This window comes from Uloborus diversus, chromosome 3, assembly GCF_026930045.1.
Source record: "Uloborus diversus isolate 005 chromosome 3, Udiv.v.3.1, whole genome shotgun sequence".
NCBI lineage: Eukaryota > Metazoa > Arthropoda > Arachnida > Araneae > Uloboridae > Uloborus > Uloborus diversus.
In genome coordinates, this window is record NC_072733.1 from 96,936,253 (window position 1) to 96,957,450 (window position 21,198).

General features: G+C 32.8%; 1 protein-coding gene across 2 annotated transcripts in view; it reads right to left on the reverse strand.

The window, feature by feature from the left end:
* The window catches only part of LOC129218130 (organic cation transporter protein-like), a 69,948-nt gene that overhangs the window by 6,211 nt on the left and 42,539 nt on the right, over positions 1 to 21,198 (reverse strand). For both annotated transcript variants that reach the window (XM_054852341.1, XM_054852340.1), the window contains 3 exons: positions 16,457 to 16,604; positions 14,273 to 14,355; positions 402 to 616 (listed from right to left, as the gene is read on the reverse strand). In XM_054852341.1, coding sequence (XP_054708316.1) covers positions 402 to 616; positions 14,273 to 14,355; positions 16,457 to 16,604 — 446 coding nt within the window. The remainder of the gene's footprint in view (positions 1 to 401; positions 617 to 14,272; positions 14,356 to 16,456; positions 16,605 to 21,198) is intronic.

The window sequence follows — 21,198 nt, forward strand, 5'->3', positions numbered from 1 at the left end:
TGAAATGTTTAAATATACTTTTTTTAACTGGAAAAAAACTTTCATAGTGTCTGAATTTGAGATATGTTTTTCTTTTTAAGCTCAAAGCTGACATTTATTTTTTTCTGAGTAATTAATTTACTTTCCAATTATAAAACAACACTTAATTAGAACTGCTTCTTGCAACTTGATTATACAAAGAACACTAGATTAGATGAAAAAAAATCTTAAGAGGAAAAAGCTGTTTCAAGTTTTTTCAAAGAATGTTTCACTAAAACTAAAAATAACTAAAAACTAAACTCAAAAACAAAGAATGTAATGAAAAATAAGTACTTAAAGCAAATAACATTAAGAGCAGCAATGGACTACATTAAGAGTTATGTTGTAGATTAGACTTTTACTATACTATGACCAATTCTTACTTTTAGGAACAAATATACAGCCCAAACAGAATATTCCTCCAACAAGAAAAGAAAAAATGAAAGGTTTCTTTCTTCCAAATTGATCCATTGTAAATAAGCAGAAAGCAGCTGCAGGGAACTCCATAATTCCAGAAAATGCAAAATTCCAATAAATATCACCTTTTAGGTCATTTGTGTTTAAGGACAACCCATAGTAGACAAAAGCAATCACTATCCTGTAAAAATTAAAGGTGGTTAGTGTTGTGACATAGATGTTGGAGTCCATATTGATCAGATAATTCTAAGATAGCAAATGAAACTTACTTATTACAAACATTTAGCACACATAGAAAATAATTAGCTTTGATAAGATAGAACAATTTGATGGTAACTGGATAGGGCTCTAATGCAACCACGGAGTAGGAAGAAGGAGAGAAATGTCCTACGGGATTGCTAGTGTAAAAGTGGCAACAATTGTTCACTTTTTTAGAGGGCGCTGTCGGCGAACCGCTCCTGTCAATCGCAGCAGATCAATGTAAATGATGCTAAGTTTCTCTTTTTTTCAGAGGCAGTTATTAAAGCAAAGAAAGAAAAAAACTACTGGAAATTGGTTGTAATAAGGGGACAATATAGAGGACGATGTATGGCTTTTGTCTACAGGAAGTTAGCGGTGTATTTTGATGAAAAAATTTATTTTATTTTTCATCACCCACTTGCCGAATTCGTCTGCTATTAATATTGCACTGTGCGATGTTTTAGTTATTACGAGTTGGAATTTTTCTATTCCTGTAAATAATTGATGAAATGAGAATGTAGTAGTATTATTTACGTAAATACTTTTTTTAATTAGTTGTAAATTTCGCGACATTTTTCGAGGACTAATTAAAGCGAAATAATTTTTTGCTTTCACGACCTTTAGTTGATAAAAATAAATGTTAATGTTCTATTTACTTAACTTCAAGCTGATATTGATTATAATCATTTTATTCATGTATTTACTCACTGCTTAGACATAATTGTTATTATTATTTTTTTATTATTATTGCATTTTTTTCTACAACCAAATCGAAAAAAATCGGGAAACCTTTTTCATTTAAAAAATACATGTCCAAAAAGAGTAAATTGTAATTTTCAAAAACATGATTAATTTCAACAGAAAACCCCACAAACTATCTCAAAAAAGCGTTCCAAGGTATAACTTTTTTGAATGAATAAGGTTTCTCGATTTTTTTCCCCATTTCGTTGTCGAAAAAATGCAATAATAAAAAAATAATGATAACAATTCTGTTTAAGCAGTGAGTAAATTATTATAATCAATATCAGCTTGAAGTTAAGTAAATAGAACATTAACATTTATTTTTATCTGTTAAAGGTCGTAAAAGCAAAAAATTATTTCGCTTTAATTAGTTCTCGAAACATGTCACGAAATTTACAACTAATTAAAAAAAGTATTTACGTAATTAATTCTACTACATTCTCATTTCGTCAATTATTTACAGGAATAGAAACATTCCAACTCGTAAAAAATAAAACATCGCACAGCGCAATATTAATAGCAGACGAATTCGGCAAGTTGGTGATGAAAAATAAAATAAATTTTTCCATCAAATACTGCGCTAACTTCCTGTGGACGAAAGCCGTACATCGTCCACTATATTGGCCCCTTTTTATAACCAATTTCCAGTAGTTTTTTTTCTTTTTTTGCTTTAATAGCTGCTTTTAAAAAAATGAGAAACTTAGCATCATTTACATTGATCTGCTGCGATTGTCGGGAGCGGTGCACATACAGCGCCCTCTGGAAAAAGTGAACGAACTTGCCACTTCTACATAGTAAAGATTTATCTCCTCCCATTTAACCTCCCTGAATGCAACATAACACAGAGTCAATGGTTGATTAGCAAGTGAGATTGATTGAATGAGTTTTGTGCCCAGTTCAAAGTGTTGCCACTCACTCGTTTGCATTCTTAAAAATATAATAGTAATAAAGTCTTATTAAAATTTACTGTTTCAGAAAAAACATTTGAGCATTTACAGATAGCACTCAATGCGGAAACTTTAATATTAAGTAAAACATACAACAGGGTCAGGACTTTTAAAAACAAGAAGCAGTGGTATAGTTGAAAAAAATATTTGGGAGAACATACGAAGAGATAACATGGTTGGTGAATTTTTGTTCAGATAAAAATGGTCTCTTTAAATTACTTGCGCCTGCTTTAATTCATAAAGCAGACGTTTATTTTATTTAAAAATGGTGTGGTGTGAAACCAATTTACTTTAATTTTTACAATAATAAACTGAATATTTTGGGGAACAGCATTCTCCTAGTCCCAACTACAACACTGACTGAATGCATTGAGTAAAGTTTAAATAGTAAAAATGAGTTGAGGTCAAGACTTTAAAATACAGGTTTATTTTCAAAATAATCTGCATTTATGTAGATGTTCTAGTACTCGTTTAATAAGATGAAGAAAATTCAATGAAAATGAAATAAATGCTCCTTTTAAAAAAAATAAATAAATAAAAAATATAATCCTTTGCATGCAAATATCTTTTAAGAGTAGAAATAAAATTTACAGATTCTACATAATTTTTTGCATAAATAAATACACCTCTTAACAAAGTCTACTCATAAACAAACACAAGACCGTTAGCTCAGTTGGTAAGAGTGTCCATAAAGCTGATTGATGGATCAATCCTCCTTTGGACCAGACAATGTAATTTTTGAATGACTAATTTTGCTCAGATGAATTCGGATTCAAATGTCCATGAATATATTATCTTAGCTCATTGGGAACAGGATTCTGAACCATAACTGTGTTTTTGCATTAAAATCAATAAAAAAAAAATGCATTAATTTTAACATGGTACACCACCGTCTTATATACAGGTGACATTTCGGCTACTATTCAAATGTTACTTAACCACCACTTAAAAGACCAGATTTTTGAATACCTGATGTCGAGCAGGATTACTTAGTACGGGTCAACTAGCATACTTTATGTTTGAATATTTCATATTTTTTTACTTTTTTAGAGCTGCAAATCATTTTTTCACGTAATATTTTACAAGAAGTGAGCACACATTACAAATTCCAGGTTTTCCTTGTATAGAAGTTTTAAAAAAATCTCTAAATTAATATTTTTTGAGGGTAAATTTCCTTTCCTATCTATTGAGCACAATGTAATCCCCCCACAACTCTGAATCATATTCTTCATATCTTTTGAAAATTCCCCCAAGAAGTGCAATGGTGAACTCTAAAAAAATTTTATAGACATCTCATGACTGTTCAAGTTGATATTTATTAAACTCTATGATATTGATGCACAAGTGATCACTTTCTCAAGAATTGAAACATCAAATACAGCATTTGAAAATACTGTGATTGATAGAGCTCTACAAATATTTAGAACTGTATTAACATCTATATTTCAGGTCCAGTTGATTGGACCCTGACTACATATGCCCCTAGCATAATTACAAGAAAATAATGCCGAGTAATACAAAGAAATGATTTGTTCATCATTTTTTCAGTTAGGACACATGATCTTTTTGCAGCCCTGCGGTTACAAAAGTTGTGTGAAAATACAAACTTGATTATTAGTTTGCCTGGATTAAAATTATATGGTAAACAGCTTAATCTACTGCTTCTTCTGTTTGGGATTGAAGATTTGTTATTAAAAGGAAATGTTAATTTTTTTTTTTTTTTTTTGAAGAAATGATTTGTAGTCAATAAATAGTTCCACTACCAAACCTACAATGTCTTCTAAAAGATTTCCGTCCCTAAAAACAGTCAAAGAAACATCAGCTGAGAATTAATTTTTCTAACCTTTAACAGTATTTTTCTGCTTTTCATTTTGAGGCACTGAATAGAGGACTTATTTACATTGTACAAATACAAATACAAAAGTGTCGACCAGCAACAGGCTCTGGGCCCAGCTAGACTGGTCCTAGTCAATTTACAATCCCCAGTGAAGATCAATGGCCCTCTTAAAACTGTCTACTCCTTTGCTCATTAACACCTCTTCCGGTAAGCTGTTCCAAGGTTCCACTACCCTGCTAAAATAATAATTTTTCCTAATATCCATGTTAGCCTGAGATTTAAATAGCTTAAAACAATGACCCCTTGTCCTGTTTTCAGTGCTAAACTTTAGCCTTGTAACATCTTTCGTTTTAATAAATTTAAACAGCTGAATCATGTCCCCTCGGTCTCTTCTTTGCTCAAGACTGTACATTTTTAGCCTTCTAAGCCTGGAATCATAATCTAAGTGGGAAAGTCCACTTATTAGCCTTGTAGCCCGCCTTTGAACCCTTTCCAATACATTAATGTCTTTCTTAAGATAAGGAGACCAAAACTGAACAGCATACTCCAAATGGGGTCTTACCAAACTTCTATATAAGGGCAGAAGAACTTCTTTAGATTTATTTGAAATAGATCTATTGATAAACCCAAGCATCTTATTGGCTTTGTTGCTAGCAATGCTGCACTGTTGGCTAAACTTTAAATCCTGACTTATTAGGACCCCCAGATCAGTAACTTTGTCTGCCTGACTAATGACTGAACCTTGCAAATAATAACTTGTACACTTATTTCCATGCCCTAAATGTAGCACTTGACATTTCCCAACATTAACAGCCATAACCCATTTATCAATGGATTGTCACATAGGCGTTATTGTCAAGACAATACTTGTTGCAGACTTGGGTTCAGAGCTTATGATGATAAAAATTCCTGTTTAAGTATTAAAATTGAACATGAATTGACTTTGTAAAAGAGAAAATGTAACCATACTGTATCTAGTAGTAGGTATTGGCTTTTATTTTTTTATTTATTTAATGTAATATTTATTCAAATTTTGGGCAAAAAATGGGGATTTTTTAAAACTTTGAAGCTTACCAGGAAACATCACGAGTTCAGTAATCATGAAAAAAGTTAAAAATGGTCGCATTTGAAAGAGTATCTTTAGAAAAAAATTTGACCCAAATATTGTGTGCCCTCGTCCTTCTGTTGTTGAGATATGGGGGGTCAAAGTCTGTCGAAATCTGACGAAAATTCGCCAAATTTAAAGACTTGGCAAGAAATAGAAAATACCACGTGATTTCATCGCCTGCGTCTAGCAAGACTCTCTTTCCCATTTCTGGTCATCTGCAAAGCGCGTAAACGATGTTTTGAATTAACCCTTTACTTGTGTGAGTAAAATTAAAAAGTAACTATGAAGCCTGTGAAATGGAAACTAGAGAGCTTTATCCAGAGGAGCTACAACTTTATAATGAAATTGAACGTAGGATTTAACTTTGTAATCGTGATAATAAGGCATTTCAGAATTTAAGTGCATTTCAAGTGTGTTTTACTTAACTAATTTAAGTTTGTACTCTTGTTATGAAATGTGTTGTAAGTAATTAATTATTATGTACGAGAATTAATATGAATAAGTAAAAAAAAAACATGCTTATTAAAGCTTATGTATTGAAAATAAAATGGATAGTTTTTGATGTTGAAAGAAAATGATCATGGATTCTAGTATCCCAGCTCTTATTTATTTTTTCAAAAGTTATTATCATTCATGAAGTTTTATTGTCTGACCACTGCTAGCGAAAATGTTTAATTTTTAATTTAAAATCGAAAATAATAATAATTAAAAAAAAGAAAAAAACGGATAGTAAATGTCAAAAATTTGCACAGCAAAACTAACGATGTCGGAAATTACTTCATAACAGATTCTTATCAAAAATTTTATAGTCGACGTTCATTACAACAACTCCTGTAGTTCAAAAAAATCAGTCACTGCAACTGAAAGTCGCTATAACGTAAATGCATATCATATTGCATGTTATTTAGTCATTTTTAAAAATACTGAAGTCACTTTACCAATTATGTTTCACGTTACAAGGGAATTCATATACGAGCAAAATAAAAATTAATACAGTTTTTTTAATGTGACTTGTTAGAGGGCTTACACATAACTTGAAAACAATACACATAACGAAAAACACACTGGAAATAACTGACAGAAATCTTTTTTTTTAATTTGAGAACATGGTTTGAAATCTTTAAAAATGTCGTTTTCTTCGTATTTAGATACTGTTGAAAACTTCAGATTTACGACTTTTCAAAAAAAAAAAAGGCTTTAAAGTGTGTTTACCGTTTTTCTACGGTTATCATATTTTTTTCAAAACAGTTTCATCATCGAATTAAATTCTTTCAGTAGAAATATTTCACCCGCAGAAGCATAAAAGTTTTAAACATCAAGTTTTTAACAGACAGTCTTAAGAATAACAAAAAAGTTTAAACTTTGAACGGTATATTCAAATGTATTCAGTTAATACGTTCTATTGGATGCTAAAATATCATTACATCTGTGGAATTTTAAACGAGATTTTGTGCTTGAACCCTATGACAGATCGGTCGTAGTAATAGGAGGTCGTTCTTGTTGACTGCAGTTAGGAGCGCACTGATGGGAGGCCAATGTGACCTCCCAAAAATTTTCCTTATTTGACAAAGTTCGTCTGACAGTTCGGCAAATTAGAGGACATAATTACAATTTTTTTAACTCCCGAAAGTCACTTTTCATACATTATTATTTGCGCATACTCGTATTTTATCACTCGGCAAAATTTGAATTTTCTTTTGGTAAATTGAGAATTTTTGCTTTCCCAAAAGTTTAAGCTCGGGGAACCTCTCACTGCAGTATATTTTAATTTGCTTTATTACTACAGTAAAGTGTCAAAAATCAGAACTAATTGGTACCATTGGTAGTTTGAATTTTTGGAAATAATCAAAATAAAAAATAAAAAATACCGTTTTAGAAACAGGATGTCAATTGATCAAATAAAGTTACAAATATGTGTGTACATAACGTACAATACAGCACATAACCCGACACTATGTGTTGACAAACCTATTAGTTGCTTATCGCTAGCACCTCAACGATACTTTGTTTCTGCAAAACACACTTCTCGATACATTATTTATTGAGAGACTGATAGTTTCCAACATTTCATCTGGAAAGAACTTTCTTTTGTGACTAAAAATTTGCACTGATGCCAAACTTTATTTATTTTTTGTTTATTAATTTTTCCAATGGATTTCCTTGCCATTTTGCGGAGCAACTATAATACTCCACCTCTATTACATCTGCACTTAATTTCATTTCTTTAACCATTGTGTGTAATTTATTTCCCGAAATGTATGCATAGCTTAGCAACTGTTAAAAAGTTTATTTAAACTTCCTGGGGAAACGTTCTGATTTTTGATGCAACTCTGTATTTATGATCTTATGTATACTCTTATAAATATTTAAATTATTTTACCGAGCATATTTAACACAAAATTTAGGATTAATTAATACAACGGTTGCATCAAGAAGCATTAGTTTTTAGGTGCAGGAAGATCTTATTATTGACGAATTTGGAGAGAATGATGTGTTAAGCGATGAAAGTGGTGATTTAGAAGACTGCGAAGAAGAAGCATCTCAAAAATCATCAGCATCTAGCTATCATCCAAGTTCTGACAGAAATAAACTGCGTGTTATTACGACAGAAGACAAGAAACGGGCAGTAGAGTACTGGAAGTCTGGAAAATCTAAAAGACTGAGTTTAGCTACAGCAAAAAAGTGCTTCAGATTCGTGACATCCCTTTCCCAGTTGTACGATTGGGAGAAACAACTACAAAGCACTCTTTCTAGTATATCGAAGCGTTTAAAGTAAACATATTTCTCATCACGTTTATCAGAAGTTCATTGAAGCTCGTGAGAAATGATATCCCATCATGACGAAGATATACGTATTTGGGCATTGAAACATAGTTCTATGCAACAAGTTACAGGTTTCAAAGCATGTCGCTCTTGGGTGCATAAATTTAAAACTCGGTACAACATTGTGTCATGAAAAATCACGGGTTTTGTCAGAAGAATCACTGCACAGAATGCAGCTGAACGACAACAAGCCATCTTCAATTTCACCATTGAAATATGTCCAAGTACAACAAGTAGTCCATCCAACTGCTACAACTCAGACCAAAGTGGATTCCACAAGGAGATGCACAGTGGCAGAAGTCTAGATACACGAGAAGTGAAGAAAGTAGAAGCTGCTGCTCAATCAAAGCACAGTATGACTCATAGCTATACTATTCAGTCAGTTATTAGTGCCGATGGGCGATTGCTGTCACCAATGCTAATCATTCTTCAAGACACACAATGTTCAAGCCTAATAATTTGAGCATCCAAGCTACAAAGTCTGGTGAGTGGAAAATTCTTAATTTAGTTGTTCAAAAGCTTTAATAAATGTTTCTTTGGGGCCTCGGTGGCTCTCAAGAAGGAGTCTAGCTTCGCATACCGGAGGTCATGGGCTCGATTCCCATCTGTGCCCTGAATGTTTTTTCCTTCTCATTGTGTTGTAAATCATTCGTGTGTTTGTTCGGAGGCAAATGCTCTTTGTTCGGGGTCCTCCGTGTATGTGAAGCAGATTAGCTTCTGGTATTGACAAAAGCAAAAAGTTGACTTAAACGAAATTTTTTTCATTAGGGAAAGTCACGAAAGTGCTGCTAAAGAGATGGCTTCAAGACGTTTATTTCCCCTATGTTGGTGATGAGTCTCACCTTGTGGCAGATTCTCTAACCCAGTATTGTGACGACTCCATCTTGAGTGAAGCGGTCCCTGACGCTGCGACTTTTGAATTAAAAAAAATTCCACCAGGTGCTACTGCAAAAGTTCAACCTTTAGAGGTTGGAGTCTTCAGATCCTGGAAGCAGTTGGCGCGGAGAATATTCGACAAAGCAATGATGGAGAGAGGAATAGATATTTTTCAACGTGACAACATCCTGAAACTGCAGTCGCTAATTCATTTCCAGTTTAGTGCACCACAATACTCGGACATGATAAAATATGCGTGGTACAAGTCTGGGCTACTACAAACTCGGCCACTTCCATTTGAAACACCTCTGCAATTTTGTTTTCCGCAAGAAGTTGACCGTTGCGTCTCCTGTACGAAATTTAAGTTCATAAAATATTCCTGGTGCCACGATTTTCTATGTTTTAATCATTTTTTTGTTCAGTATCACATTTGTCAGTAGCATGTTTTTTTTTCCTTTCCATAAACGTCTTTCGTTTTTATTTCGTATGTGTCGGATCTGTATTTAATATTAATTTGCTCAATAAAATTTCTGAATTTGAATGTTTTTCAATAGTTTATATCATCTAAAGTAAACAAATTAGCTTTGCACAGAACCTAAAAGAAAAAATAATTAATACTCATGCGAAACTTGTTTAGAAATAAAATATATTTCACCAATAATAATAACCACGAAAACTGGTGAAGTAAAATCTACTTACACCAACTACTACTACCTAAAATGCTAAAAGACATTTTTATCTTGACCTTCTCCCTAACATTTTACAGAGAGGAGGTTCAAATTAAATTATTCGAGAAAATTACTTTTAGTTATTCGAAAAGCAACAAAAGACACACCCACATTCACATTTCTGTAGTTGGAAACAAATGTTTGAAGGAACTCCCCTCGGGGTCTAGGGGATTCGATAAAAGAAAATATGATTTGAAGTCAATATACATTATATTTCCATTGTTTTCACAATATAATGAAACAAATATTTCGGGCGGTGCCGTTTTCCCCTATACAGTTGCACATTAATATCCCAGAACACAAGCCCCTAAAAATTTCAATGCCGCAGTCTGTGCCACGACACCCCGCGCCATCGTAGTCAACCCGAGTAAAGAATTAATGCGATATTTCTCACGCGCTTTGGTGGTGACCAAATATGGAAGTGAAATGTCTTGTCAGATGCAGATGTTGAATTCGCGCCGTACCTTCCATTTCTGAACAAAACTCGCTAAATTTGGCGACTTTACTAAAAATTTCGGCAATTTTTAAGACCTCATATTTCGATAACGTGGTCACGAGGGCACGTAGTTTCAGTGCCATAAACGTGTTTTCCAATGCTCTTTCAAATGCCACCAATTTGGAATTTTTTTGAATTTCCTTGATCGTAATGTTTCCTGGTTAGTAGCAACCCCTTGAGAACATTTTTTCAGTTTGAAATTTTCCTGGAAGTCTTATTTTAGGGTAGGGCTCTCTACCTATGGCCAGCAGGCCAATTCCGGCCCACCAGAAGCTTTCAAACTGAAAACGACTTTTTCTTCATTTGATAAAAAATATATTTTTAAGCATTTGAAAAGAAATCAAAGCCAAGAAAATCTCAAACCACTACTAAGCATGATCCTAGCCAGAGGGAGGCAGGAACGGGCAATTGCCTGTCCCTAGAGGAGAGTCTTTAACTTTCATTTCCCTCTCTTAAGTCACCAAATATAGTTTAAAATTGTATTTTTGTGATTTTAATTACAAAAAAATTCTGGAGGATAGGACATGTTATTTCCCCTTATAAAAAAAATCCTTTAATGATGTTTTGATGGTTAGAATTTCAAAGGATTTTGGGGGAGAGATTCAAAGGGACCCTTTCCAAACGTGTCAACATATATAGCTTCAAATTGTGTTTTTGAAACTTCAATATCAAAACATTGCTGGAACAGCTCTTGAATTCAGACCATTCTTCTATCATCATCAAAGGTGTCCTGAAATGTGTTTCAGGGACTTCATTCTCAATAAGTTTTTGAAGAAAGCATCTGAATATTTCTCATATCACCAAAGGTAATCTAAAATTGCATTTTCAAAACTATTTTGTAAGAAAGAAAAACTTTGGACTTCACAAAAGATAATCTAATACTGACTTAATGTTTAAAAAGTAATTTGGGAAAGAAAATTGCAACTCCTTTCCCTTTGATTTTACTAAAATTGCCTGAACATGCGAATTCATATGTGAATTTTGAAAATTTTCCAGAGGTGAAACCTGAAATTTTTGTCCACCAACACATCACTAACACCACAAGAAACTGACTAAAACTGTGTTTTTAAAACTTCAATTTGAAATTTTTTTCAAGGGATATGACTTAATACCCTCGCTTTCATCCTTCTTCTGATTCAAAGACTGCATAAAGCGTTTAAGGAATTATAACTTTTGGTATCTTATCTTTTCTTCAAAGCAATAAATTGCACATAAAAGAATTTGTGTTAAACATATCTTACATTTTATAAATTCACTCATTTCTTTCTATAAAATAAATTTTATTATCCAAAATTGAAGCAGATGGGTAAGGCAGCGGCAAGTCTTTATTGCCTGTCCTCAAAAAAAAAAAAAAAAGGCAAAAATATGGCACTGGGCAAAGGTGCAGCTAAAAACGGCCATCTTGTTGTACCTTGGCTTAATAATGTGAATCCTAGTCACAGTCATGCTACTAAGTGCTTATTTAAAATAAAATCGCAAGTGACGCATGGGGGAGGGGGGGGCTAGAGTTAACTAAAGCATCTGAAGTGAAATATTGTTTGTTAAATTGCTGGCCCACTTTTGCTCTAAAAATTTACAATGTGGCCCTTGAGCGAAAAAAGTTGGGGACTCCTGTTTTAGGGTATAAACCAAAATGAGAAGGTGCCCCACAAAGATTTTGAAAGTCCATTTTTAAGGACCACACTAAGGTACACTTATGACCAAAGTTATTCAGCTCACTTTTCCCCCCTCCCCTCAGCAATATGTCAGGAGAGGAATATTGGAAGGATAACATTCCTTTTTCAGAAAAGTTTTTCAGGCCACAAAATGTGATGAAAAAAAAAATCTATGCATGATCTGTTTGCCATTTGTTTCCTTTAATGGAATTTCTACACGCCATACAACTGAATGTTTTCAAAAATTTCCAAACTATGGTATTCCTTGAAATTGAATTCTTCTGTATAAAACGTGTTAACTAATTAAGTTTTCAAACTAAAAGTTTTGTCTGACAGAGAATTTGTAGCTTGAAGTTTTGTCTGAGCAAGATATCCTGCAGGATATCTCTACTTGACACTGACACTATTTATATTTTTTCTCCCTGAATTATCGTAGACAATGAAAGCTCTATCTAGGTATTCATCACTATAGAAACATATTGAAATCATAAATTTTGTAAAATTGTAATTAACTTACAATCATGTATTGAACCATCAGTAAGTGTAGAAAAATTATCATCCTTCAGCTTTATTCAAAGCAAAAGCAGAAATTGTTTCGGAAATGAACGATACAGTTAACTAGTTAATTGTTACCAGACTATGCCAACTTTTCAAAACTGGCATCAGTAAAACTTTTCGCGAATATAAGAATATGATAAAATTTATTAAGTAATTGCAATATTTAAATTAAATTGAATTTTAGTCTATGGAAAATTTTCAAAATCTAACTAAATATGAAAATGAATATTCATATAATTTAGCCAATAGTAATTTTTTAGAAGTGCATAATAAAAAACCTGAAACAGTTTCTCTTCCTTGAAAAGATATTTACTTTTTCAACCTCTCAAAAGTCAAGTTGGGGGGTAAAAATTTTTTAGAAGCTCAAGTCCAATCAATAATGCACCAAATACAGAAACCACATATCAATTTACTGTATTGCGCAAACTTGTATGAAACAAATGCTGATGCTAGATGATGCTTCAAGTTAGAAAAAAACTATTTGTATGGAATACTACTATTCACATTTTACGAGATAAAAAGATGCATTTATATTTGAAAAACATTTTCAAAATCAGCAACTTCAGCATGTGAAGAAAATGCAGCTGAATTGAATGAAGCAGCAGTGGCTTTTTTTTTTTTTAAATTCATTAAAAATCTCTTCTTGGCTGCTTCTACATTTATCAAATGAACCAGTTCAGTCACATGGCGATCTTCATTGTTTCAACCGTCGTGAGAAATCATTAAGCCACTCACACAAATCTTGCAGCGCACATATTCCCCCCCCCCTTCTCAGACGGTTTAAATGCTGAAATTCAACAGTATATGACTCTTTGTACATTGGAAAATAACTTTTCTTTGTTTTTTCCGACTCCATTTGCACAACGCAATAAAACATAAACATACGTTGTATTTCAGAACTCTTTCTACGCCGCCGCGTTCTTAACCCACAGATCAAAAAATCCTTGAGTTGACCAATGAGCTTACAGAAAGAAAGTTGGGAGTGGCTAGGGTTGCCGGATCTTTCCAGAGAGCAAGCGGATTGAAACGAAACAGTTTTCTTCTGCCAGCAGCTAGGGAGGAAAAATTACCTTATTGGACGATTTTGACACAATCTGACAACACTGCAGCTGCATACATTCTCTGAAGAAAAGACGAGGCAAAATGGCGAATTGTGTTTAGGAGGTAGCTTGGGGGAACGGAATGAACGCTATATTTAGCTACTTTTCATGCGAATCTGAGTTTTTTTTTTCTGTAGGATTTTTTTGAACAATTAGTTATGATTTGATTGAAAAAACGGTTCCGAAGTCAACTGTAGTTAAAATCCATAAAAATCAGGAGTCTATCCATAAGCCCATAAAGTTCAAGTGACATCCATAAATTTTATGGATAATCCATAAAAGTTGGCAAGGCTGTGTTACACAATATTAAAATTTAAACTTAGCTAATTAACAAAAAAAAAGTTACTTGTATTTGAGTATGAGCTAAAATTTATCTCCTTTTTTTTACGTTCTTTTTGTAAAAAAAATTATCAAAAAGGTACTTAAGTGTTTTAACCCACTTGAGACATTTTGGACACTCTTTTAACTGGTTAAAACCACTACACTGAGTAAAACCATTCCAAACCTGCTAATATTTAGTTTTTGCTTTGTGCAATTATAATATTTTGGAAAACGTTAGATTGTTGTTTCAAAACAATCACTAAAAAATAATAATATCAAACAATTTATATGTTCAGGTATGTTTAACAAAATATTCATGCTGCCCTTAACTATGGATATTCACACGCTCTGTTGACATTTCAAATTGATTCTCTCACATTACAGAAACAAATGAAAAAAATACTTACCAAATAAAGTACAAACAAAAAGTATTCTTTCTTAAATTTGGTGTTTTAAGCAAATCTATGACAGTGACACTCGTCTTGTCAGTCTAGTCAAAAAAGAAAGGAAAAACTGAGTTACAAACAAAACTATCTATACAAACGTTATTGCATTTTTGATAAAAATTCTGAACAGTTCATAGTCCAGAACATAACACTCATTTTGGGAATATATTGTTTAACTTAAAAAGGTGTGCAGAGACTCAATCTATTTATTCTAATTGTTAAATATTTAACCCTTTAAAAAAAAATCTTGTATGATCCAGTTTGAAATATATTACCTAATTGATTTAATTAGACAGCCTCAAAAACTGAAAACTACATCTTTATTTTATTACTTATTTATTTATTTATTTTTTTATTTTATTTATTTATTTATTTATTTATTCATTTATTTATATATATATATTTTTTTTGTATTTTTCAGGTGAAAACAATGTTTTAAATTTATTTTTTTTAAAGAATTTATTAAAATTATTGACTTTGCATGAACTGTTCATACATCTTGGTTACAAAAATTAATAAATACAGACACTGCCTACCATAAAAAAATTTGTTAGAGGTAACTAATAAGAGTACAAGTACATGAATACAAAAAAAAAAAAAAAAAACTCCAGCTCATTGGTGTTTCAAATCATGGATTTTTTTGTTTTGTGAATCAATACCATCAAAGTTTAAATTTCAAACATTGATGTTTTCTTTATTAGTTGTATCTCTATTACCAAGGATCGATGATGCAATGTGAAATTCATTTGAAATGTGAAAAAAAAAAATATTTTTCACATGAGAACTTTCTTCTTTCAATTTTTGTTTATTTTCTTTACATTACAGCATCTACAAAGTAAAATGCATTATGTTTGTGCATCTTAGCTGGAATAAAATGTTTATCTTTCAATATATTTAATATTAATCTAAAGCATAGATAGCTTTTGATAATTTTTATATCATTTTTCAATTAACATTTTATAATCGTGAAAGAAATTTTCAAAATTGTTACAAATTTTAATGTTATTTTTTAATGCTATTTTACTAAAAAAATAGCATTTATATTTAATTACGATTTAAAATGTTTAGTGAATGCTAGACTATTTTTTAATGTAAAAATTAAATCACTTTTTATAAATGAGGCAGTGAAAAGCAAAGGGATGTAGGTGTCAAAATTGAAAACTTGGTCATAACCAGTACAAATGGTATGTGAACTTCTCCTTTGTCTTGGGGTAAGAGAGAGTTCTAGTAGCCATCATCGGTGCCACTCTACAGCATGCTTTAGAAAAACGTTTCAATGAAAGTCTACCTAGGACCAGAACTTTAAGCGTGTTTTACTCACAACTTTAAAATGTCCACTTACATCCCTTTGCATGACACTGCCTCAAAATTGGTTTGATATAGTTATGCAAAAACATAAAACAGCAAAAACAAACAATATGTGAATACACAAATGATAGACATCGGTAAACGAAATTTATCCGCGTTCTCATTCCTAATGTAATGTAATATAAAATTTACTTTATTCAAATTAGATTAACTTCTCAACTCTTTCGGCACATGTAAAGTTTCAGTTTTAGGTTGGCATCCTTTGATGCCCAATCATATGCAAATGAGGCAAGTATAAATAGTGAAAGATTCCAATCGTTCTCTCTTTTTTTGTGTTCGTCAGCCTCTTGTGAGTTAGGTCCGGTAGGTGTTGGGGAGTTGCGAACTCCGCCTCCACTTATGGCCAGGGTTCATTCTTATAAGCTTATTTTGTCAGTTAATTTATTTTAGTTTCTATGGACCAATAAATTTTTGGTAAGATTTTAAACAAGTTTCTAATGTTCATTTCTTCACATTAACATTTGATTCTGCATCTTCCACTGTGTGGTATTATCTCTGCTTTTATAAGCATGTAACATTGTTAACTGACTTACGGAATTTAGCGTTTCGGCTTTTTGTTTAAACATCGTAAGTTATCCTATATAAGGCTGAAATGGTCCAATAACAGTACCCATATATAAGGCTGAAATGGTCCAATAACATTGTTATTTTGTCCCTCCCAAGAAACTGTAATCCCCTCCATTGATCACGCTTGGAGAAAGCCTGCCTTCCACTTACAAATTTGAATTTGAGCTCTACTTGAATGTGTTAGTTTGTAGAATACGATGATTTACTCACACAACTTGAAGAATTGCATAAACTTTCAGCTTTCTTTTCTAAGTCTTTAAGTTCAAATTCATTAGCTATTGCAGCCTCTCTCAAAATAGGAAGTGCTTCTTGTAGCTTTCCACTAGATAATAGCCATCGAGGAGATTCTGGCAGAATCCTTTCAAGAAAAAGGAATTACAATTTTATTACCAGTATCATTTTCTTTTCTTTTTTTACATTAGTGAAATGCAAGCTGAATAGACTTTGAAGAAAAAAAAAGACAAATAATATCAAAACTTAAATAATGTCTTAAACTCTTATTAAAATATTTTTTACTGCTTCATTTTCAACCTTAAGCCTGAACTACACACTGCCTTAAAACTGAAAAAGAAAGCAGAAATCCTAAATGGCCCATTTTCATTGTATCTGTTCTGGAGAGTTGATAATTTTACACTGAAAAAAAAAATTAAGGGTATATTATGAGCATTCTTATTTGATCATTGGTTTATCCATCAACAAAAAGAGGCAACAGGTGAGATGAAATTGATATTATGGTAGTGTGTTTGCACTTCTTAAGTTGTATGATAGAAATGGAGATTAAAAACAAGCAAGTATGCACCACACAATCTTAAATTCCTTCCTAAGAATAACCAGAGTTCATAATATTTTTGTCTTGAAAGAGGAGAAAATGGCTTTTAGAAGATACTTTTCAACTGAGACATCATAAATAAATTTAAATAAAATGTATTGCAATTAATGATTCTGTTTCCCTTGCGATCTTTATTTTATTACTTACCAAAATAAATAATATTGATCAAACATAGCAAATTTGCATATAAGAAGTATAGTAGACAGTTTATACATTTTCTTCGTTATTTAAAAAGTATATTGCTATTGCTTAGATAAGTTTCAAAACACTAGTACAGTCAAACTCTCTTCTAATGATCATAAAAGGAGTAATGTTTGCTCATTACAAATGAGTGCTAGTAGAAAACAGGTTCAAGAAATAATTTAAGAACTCGCACATTTTTAAGAACTCGCATCTGGGCTTCTGTGAAATCAGGGCTCGTCATAAGCATCTGACTGGATAAATATCAGAAGTGTAGGAGAAATTTATCCAAATTGAAGATACAAAAGGAAAAGAATTAAGGGGGGGGGGGATTTGTATCAAAACCAACACCCTGGATTCGAAATCCTTCACTTCAGCATATTTTGTGCAAAAATAAAGATCAGAAACTGAATCTTCTTTAGTTTTGGATTGGCAAAAAATAGGACACATGTTGCAGAAAGTCCACAAACTCTCAATATGTCTCAGTTTCTTTTACTAAAAGTGAAAATATAGCTAGAAGGAAAAAAAAAATCAAGAATGCTCTCCATATTTCTCAAAACAAAAACACATGTCTTCAGTAATCCTTGCAAAATGACTAAAAGAACTAAAAATTCAACTAAAAGAAAAAACCCAAAAGATAGAAACTAGGTTACATTAAAAGACACAAACAATTTAATGCTTAAAACAGCACTATTCAGTAAACCAGATACAATGAATTATATAAAAAACTTTCCGTAAAAAATTGTTACATGGTTACCTTTAGCTTAAAAACATTTTAAAATATGATAAAAGAAGTATAAATAAGAAATTCTGTGATAAATGTCAAGAAAATATTTTTTTGCTCTTTTTAAAGTTCACATTACTCAAGAGCTGCAAGTATAACAACACATCCAAGGGCTGTTTAAAAAGTATCAAGACTGAATTTATTCTATTTATTCCAGAAAACCCTAGCAGTGGGACTGTGCGCATCATGCACATGCATATTTCACCTTGTCTCACAAAAATCTGCAGGTGTGTACAGCGTGCCATTCAGTCACACTGACTTCTTTCATGTGAATTGTTTGCTTGCATTCGTCCAAAACAGAAAATGTGTGAAAACATGGAGCAGCGAATCTGTATCAATTTTTGCTTTAAGCTCGGTAAAACGGGATACCTTCTGAACAGCCCTCGTTCTTCATTTCACCCTCAGGCAACTAAAAAAGGAACTTTCTGCTAGCTTTATAATTTGGAGAAAATGGAATGTTAAAAAATTTGAGAAGAAAACTGAATTACACATGCAAATTGAAGCAACCCTAGATTAATTATCAAAAGGAAACTACCTAAGAAAAATAGCAAAATCAAGTTATAAAAAGTTAGAATTACAGTAGACCCTTATTTTATTCAGGTTTATTTTAAGCGGATTTGATTATACACAGTTCAAGATTTGACACATTTACTTTATTCTATGCAGATGAGTTTTGATTTTACATGGATGCGGTATTGCATACCAGATAAAATTTTTCCCTCTTTCAAAATCAAAAATCTTGAGTCCAGAGCACTTTTTAGAGGTAAATTGATTAAACTCACACAATTCAGGGCTCACTGGAACAAGAACTTTTAGAAGTGACAAAGGAGAACAAAACCAACAAGAATACTGGCATTGATGACACACAACCAAAAGCTTTCATATTGAAAATTGTGAGCTATGATATTGTGAGCTATTCCTTGACAACGGTAAATGATATTGCTGATTTGTTACTGAAAGAAGATCCCATAATGGAAATCATGGGAGTGATCATGGATGTGTTAATGCCCCACAAAGATTTACAGAGAAAAATAAATAATGACTGCTAAAAGAATATCATTACCAGTTCTTTTTATAAACACTAAGCTAATTCATATTTCCATTTTGTATGTTATGCATATGTATAAGAATAAGTATACTTACTTATAATAATAGGCATACTTACTTCAATAAAAAAAATGTAATAACCTTTTATACATGCTTACCTATCACTAAAATAAAGTTTTTTTTTCATCTATGGAACCTAACCCCTGTTATAACACTACTATTAAGTCTCAGGTTTTGATTTAAGCATTTCCCTGGAAACTAACACCCGCAGAAAATGAAGGTCTACTGTTCTTGCATGTGCTGATTAGGGAAAACTTTCAATTTGATGAGAAAACTTGTTAATGCTGAACGTACTTGAAATTTTTATGAGAATCTATCATCTTAATATATTGATACCCCCAAAAATACTTATTGAATATTTTATAACTGAACATTAGGGTGGTTCGAAAATACATGTAAGAAAAAAGTTTCCCCTAGATAACTTGCCCCCCTTCAATATTTTTAGACTTGTGGATAGTGATATACTGGAAGAATCTTAGCTTCTTATTTCAACTAAAAGAAGGTGCTCAACCATCTCTTCCAAACTTCATATGTATGGGATCAAAAAATACATTGAGATAAAAAAATAACACTACATATTATAATATACACGAGTAATATGTATTGTTACAAGTTCTGTAAATAGTTATTATTTTTGTGATTAATTTGTTGTAATCTGGCTAAATTTGGCGTTTATTCTATTATTCTTCCTCTAAAATTACTGTAGTAACTTAACCTGTAAATAGTTTCTTGTAATGAATATACAACCCCCTTACATTTGAATGAAGTATATGGTCAGGAAGTTTGTGAATGGTTTTTCCAACATTGCACGACCTTTGCATAAGCTGACAGAGAGCAAGCAAAAGTTTGAATGGTCCAAAGAATGCGAAGATGCATTTCTACGACTGAAGGAGACTTTAACATCAACGCCTATTCTCTCATATCCTCAGCCCGAAAAATTCTTCATCCTTCAGACTGATGCGAACCACAAGGGCATCGGAGCTGTTTTATCCCAAGAAATAGACGGCAACGAACATATCATCGCTTACTGGAGCAAATGCTTATCAAAGATGGAGCAAAATTACTGCGTCACCAGAAAGGAGTTACTGGCCATAGTTAAAGCTGTGGAACAACTCCATCATTACCTCTGCGGCCAAAAATTTCTGCTTCGGACAGATCACGCCTCCTGAACTTGGCCATTAAACCTCAAAAATCCGGAACGCCAGAAAGTCAGGTAGATACAGTGGCTCCAGGAATATGACACGGAGATCAAGCATTGAAAAGGGTTGTCTCACGGTAATGCAGACACTTTATCAAGGAGACTCTGTCCTGAGAACTGCCACTATTGTTCCTGAATCAAGAAACAGTACGGAACGATTAGCCCTACTGCCTATCAGGTGACAGTGACTGCAACATCACCAGAACCTAATCCATGGAGTGTCGACCAAGTTCAGAAAGATCAACCTGAAGACTCAGACATAAAACCAATTTTGGAGTTCATGAAAAGTGAGTCAGTCAGTCACCTAGCTGGCAGGACGTTTCCATCTTCAGTCCTGCAACAAAAAGATACTGGGTTTCATGGAACTCACTCCATTTACAGAACGGCATACTGTACCGAAAATGGGAATCTGACGAAGGCAAAATATCTAGGCGGCAGTTACTACATCCCCAATCAAGGATTTCAGATGTTCTGAAAGAAATACATAGCAGTGCGACTGGAGGACATTTTGATATCTTGAAAACCCTCAATAAAGTTCGAGAGCGCTTCTTTTCGAGCAAGGCGAAGGATGACATGGAGAAGTGGTGCCATTCTTGTGACGCCTGTGCTACCCGAAAGGACTGAGGAAAAGAAGCCAAGAGAAGCTACATCTGTACAACCTTGGAGCTCCTTTCGAAAGAATAGGAATCGATATCCTGGGTCCTCTTCAAAGAACTGCTGATGGGAACAAACACATCCTTGTTTCCATTGATTATTTCACCAAATGGCCTGAAGCATACCTCATTCCAGATCAAGAACCTACCACGGTAGCAGAGACTCTAGTCCAACACTGGATCTCGAGATCTGATCAAGGA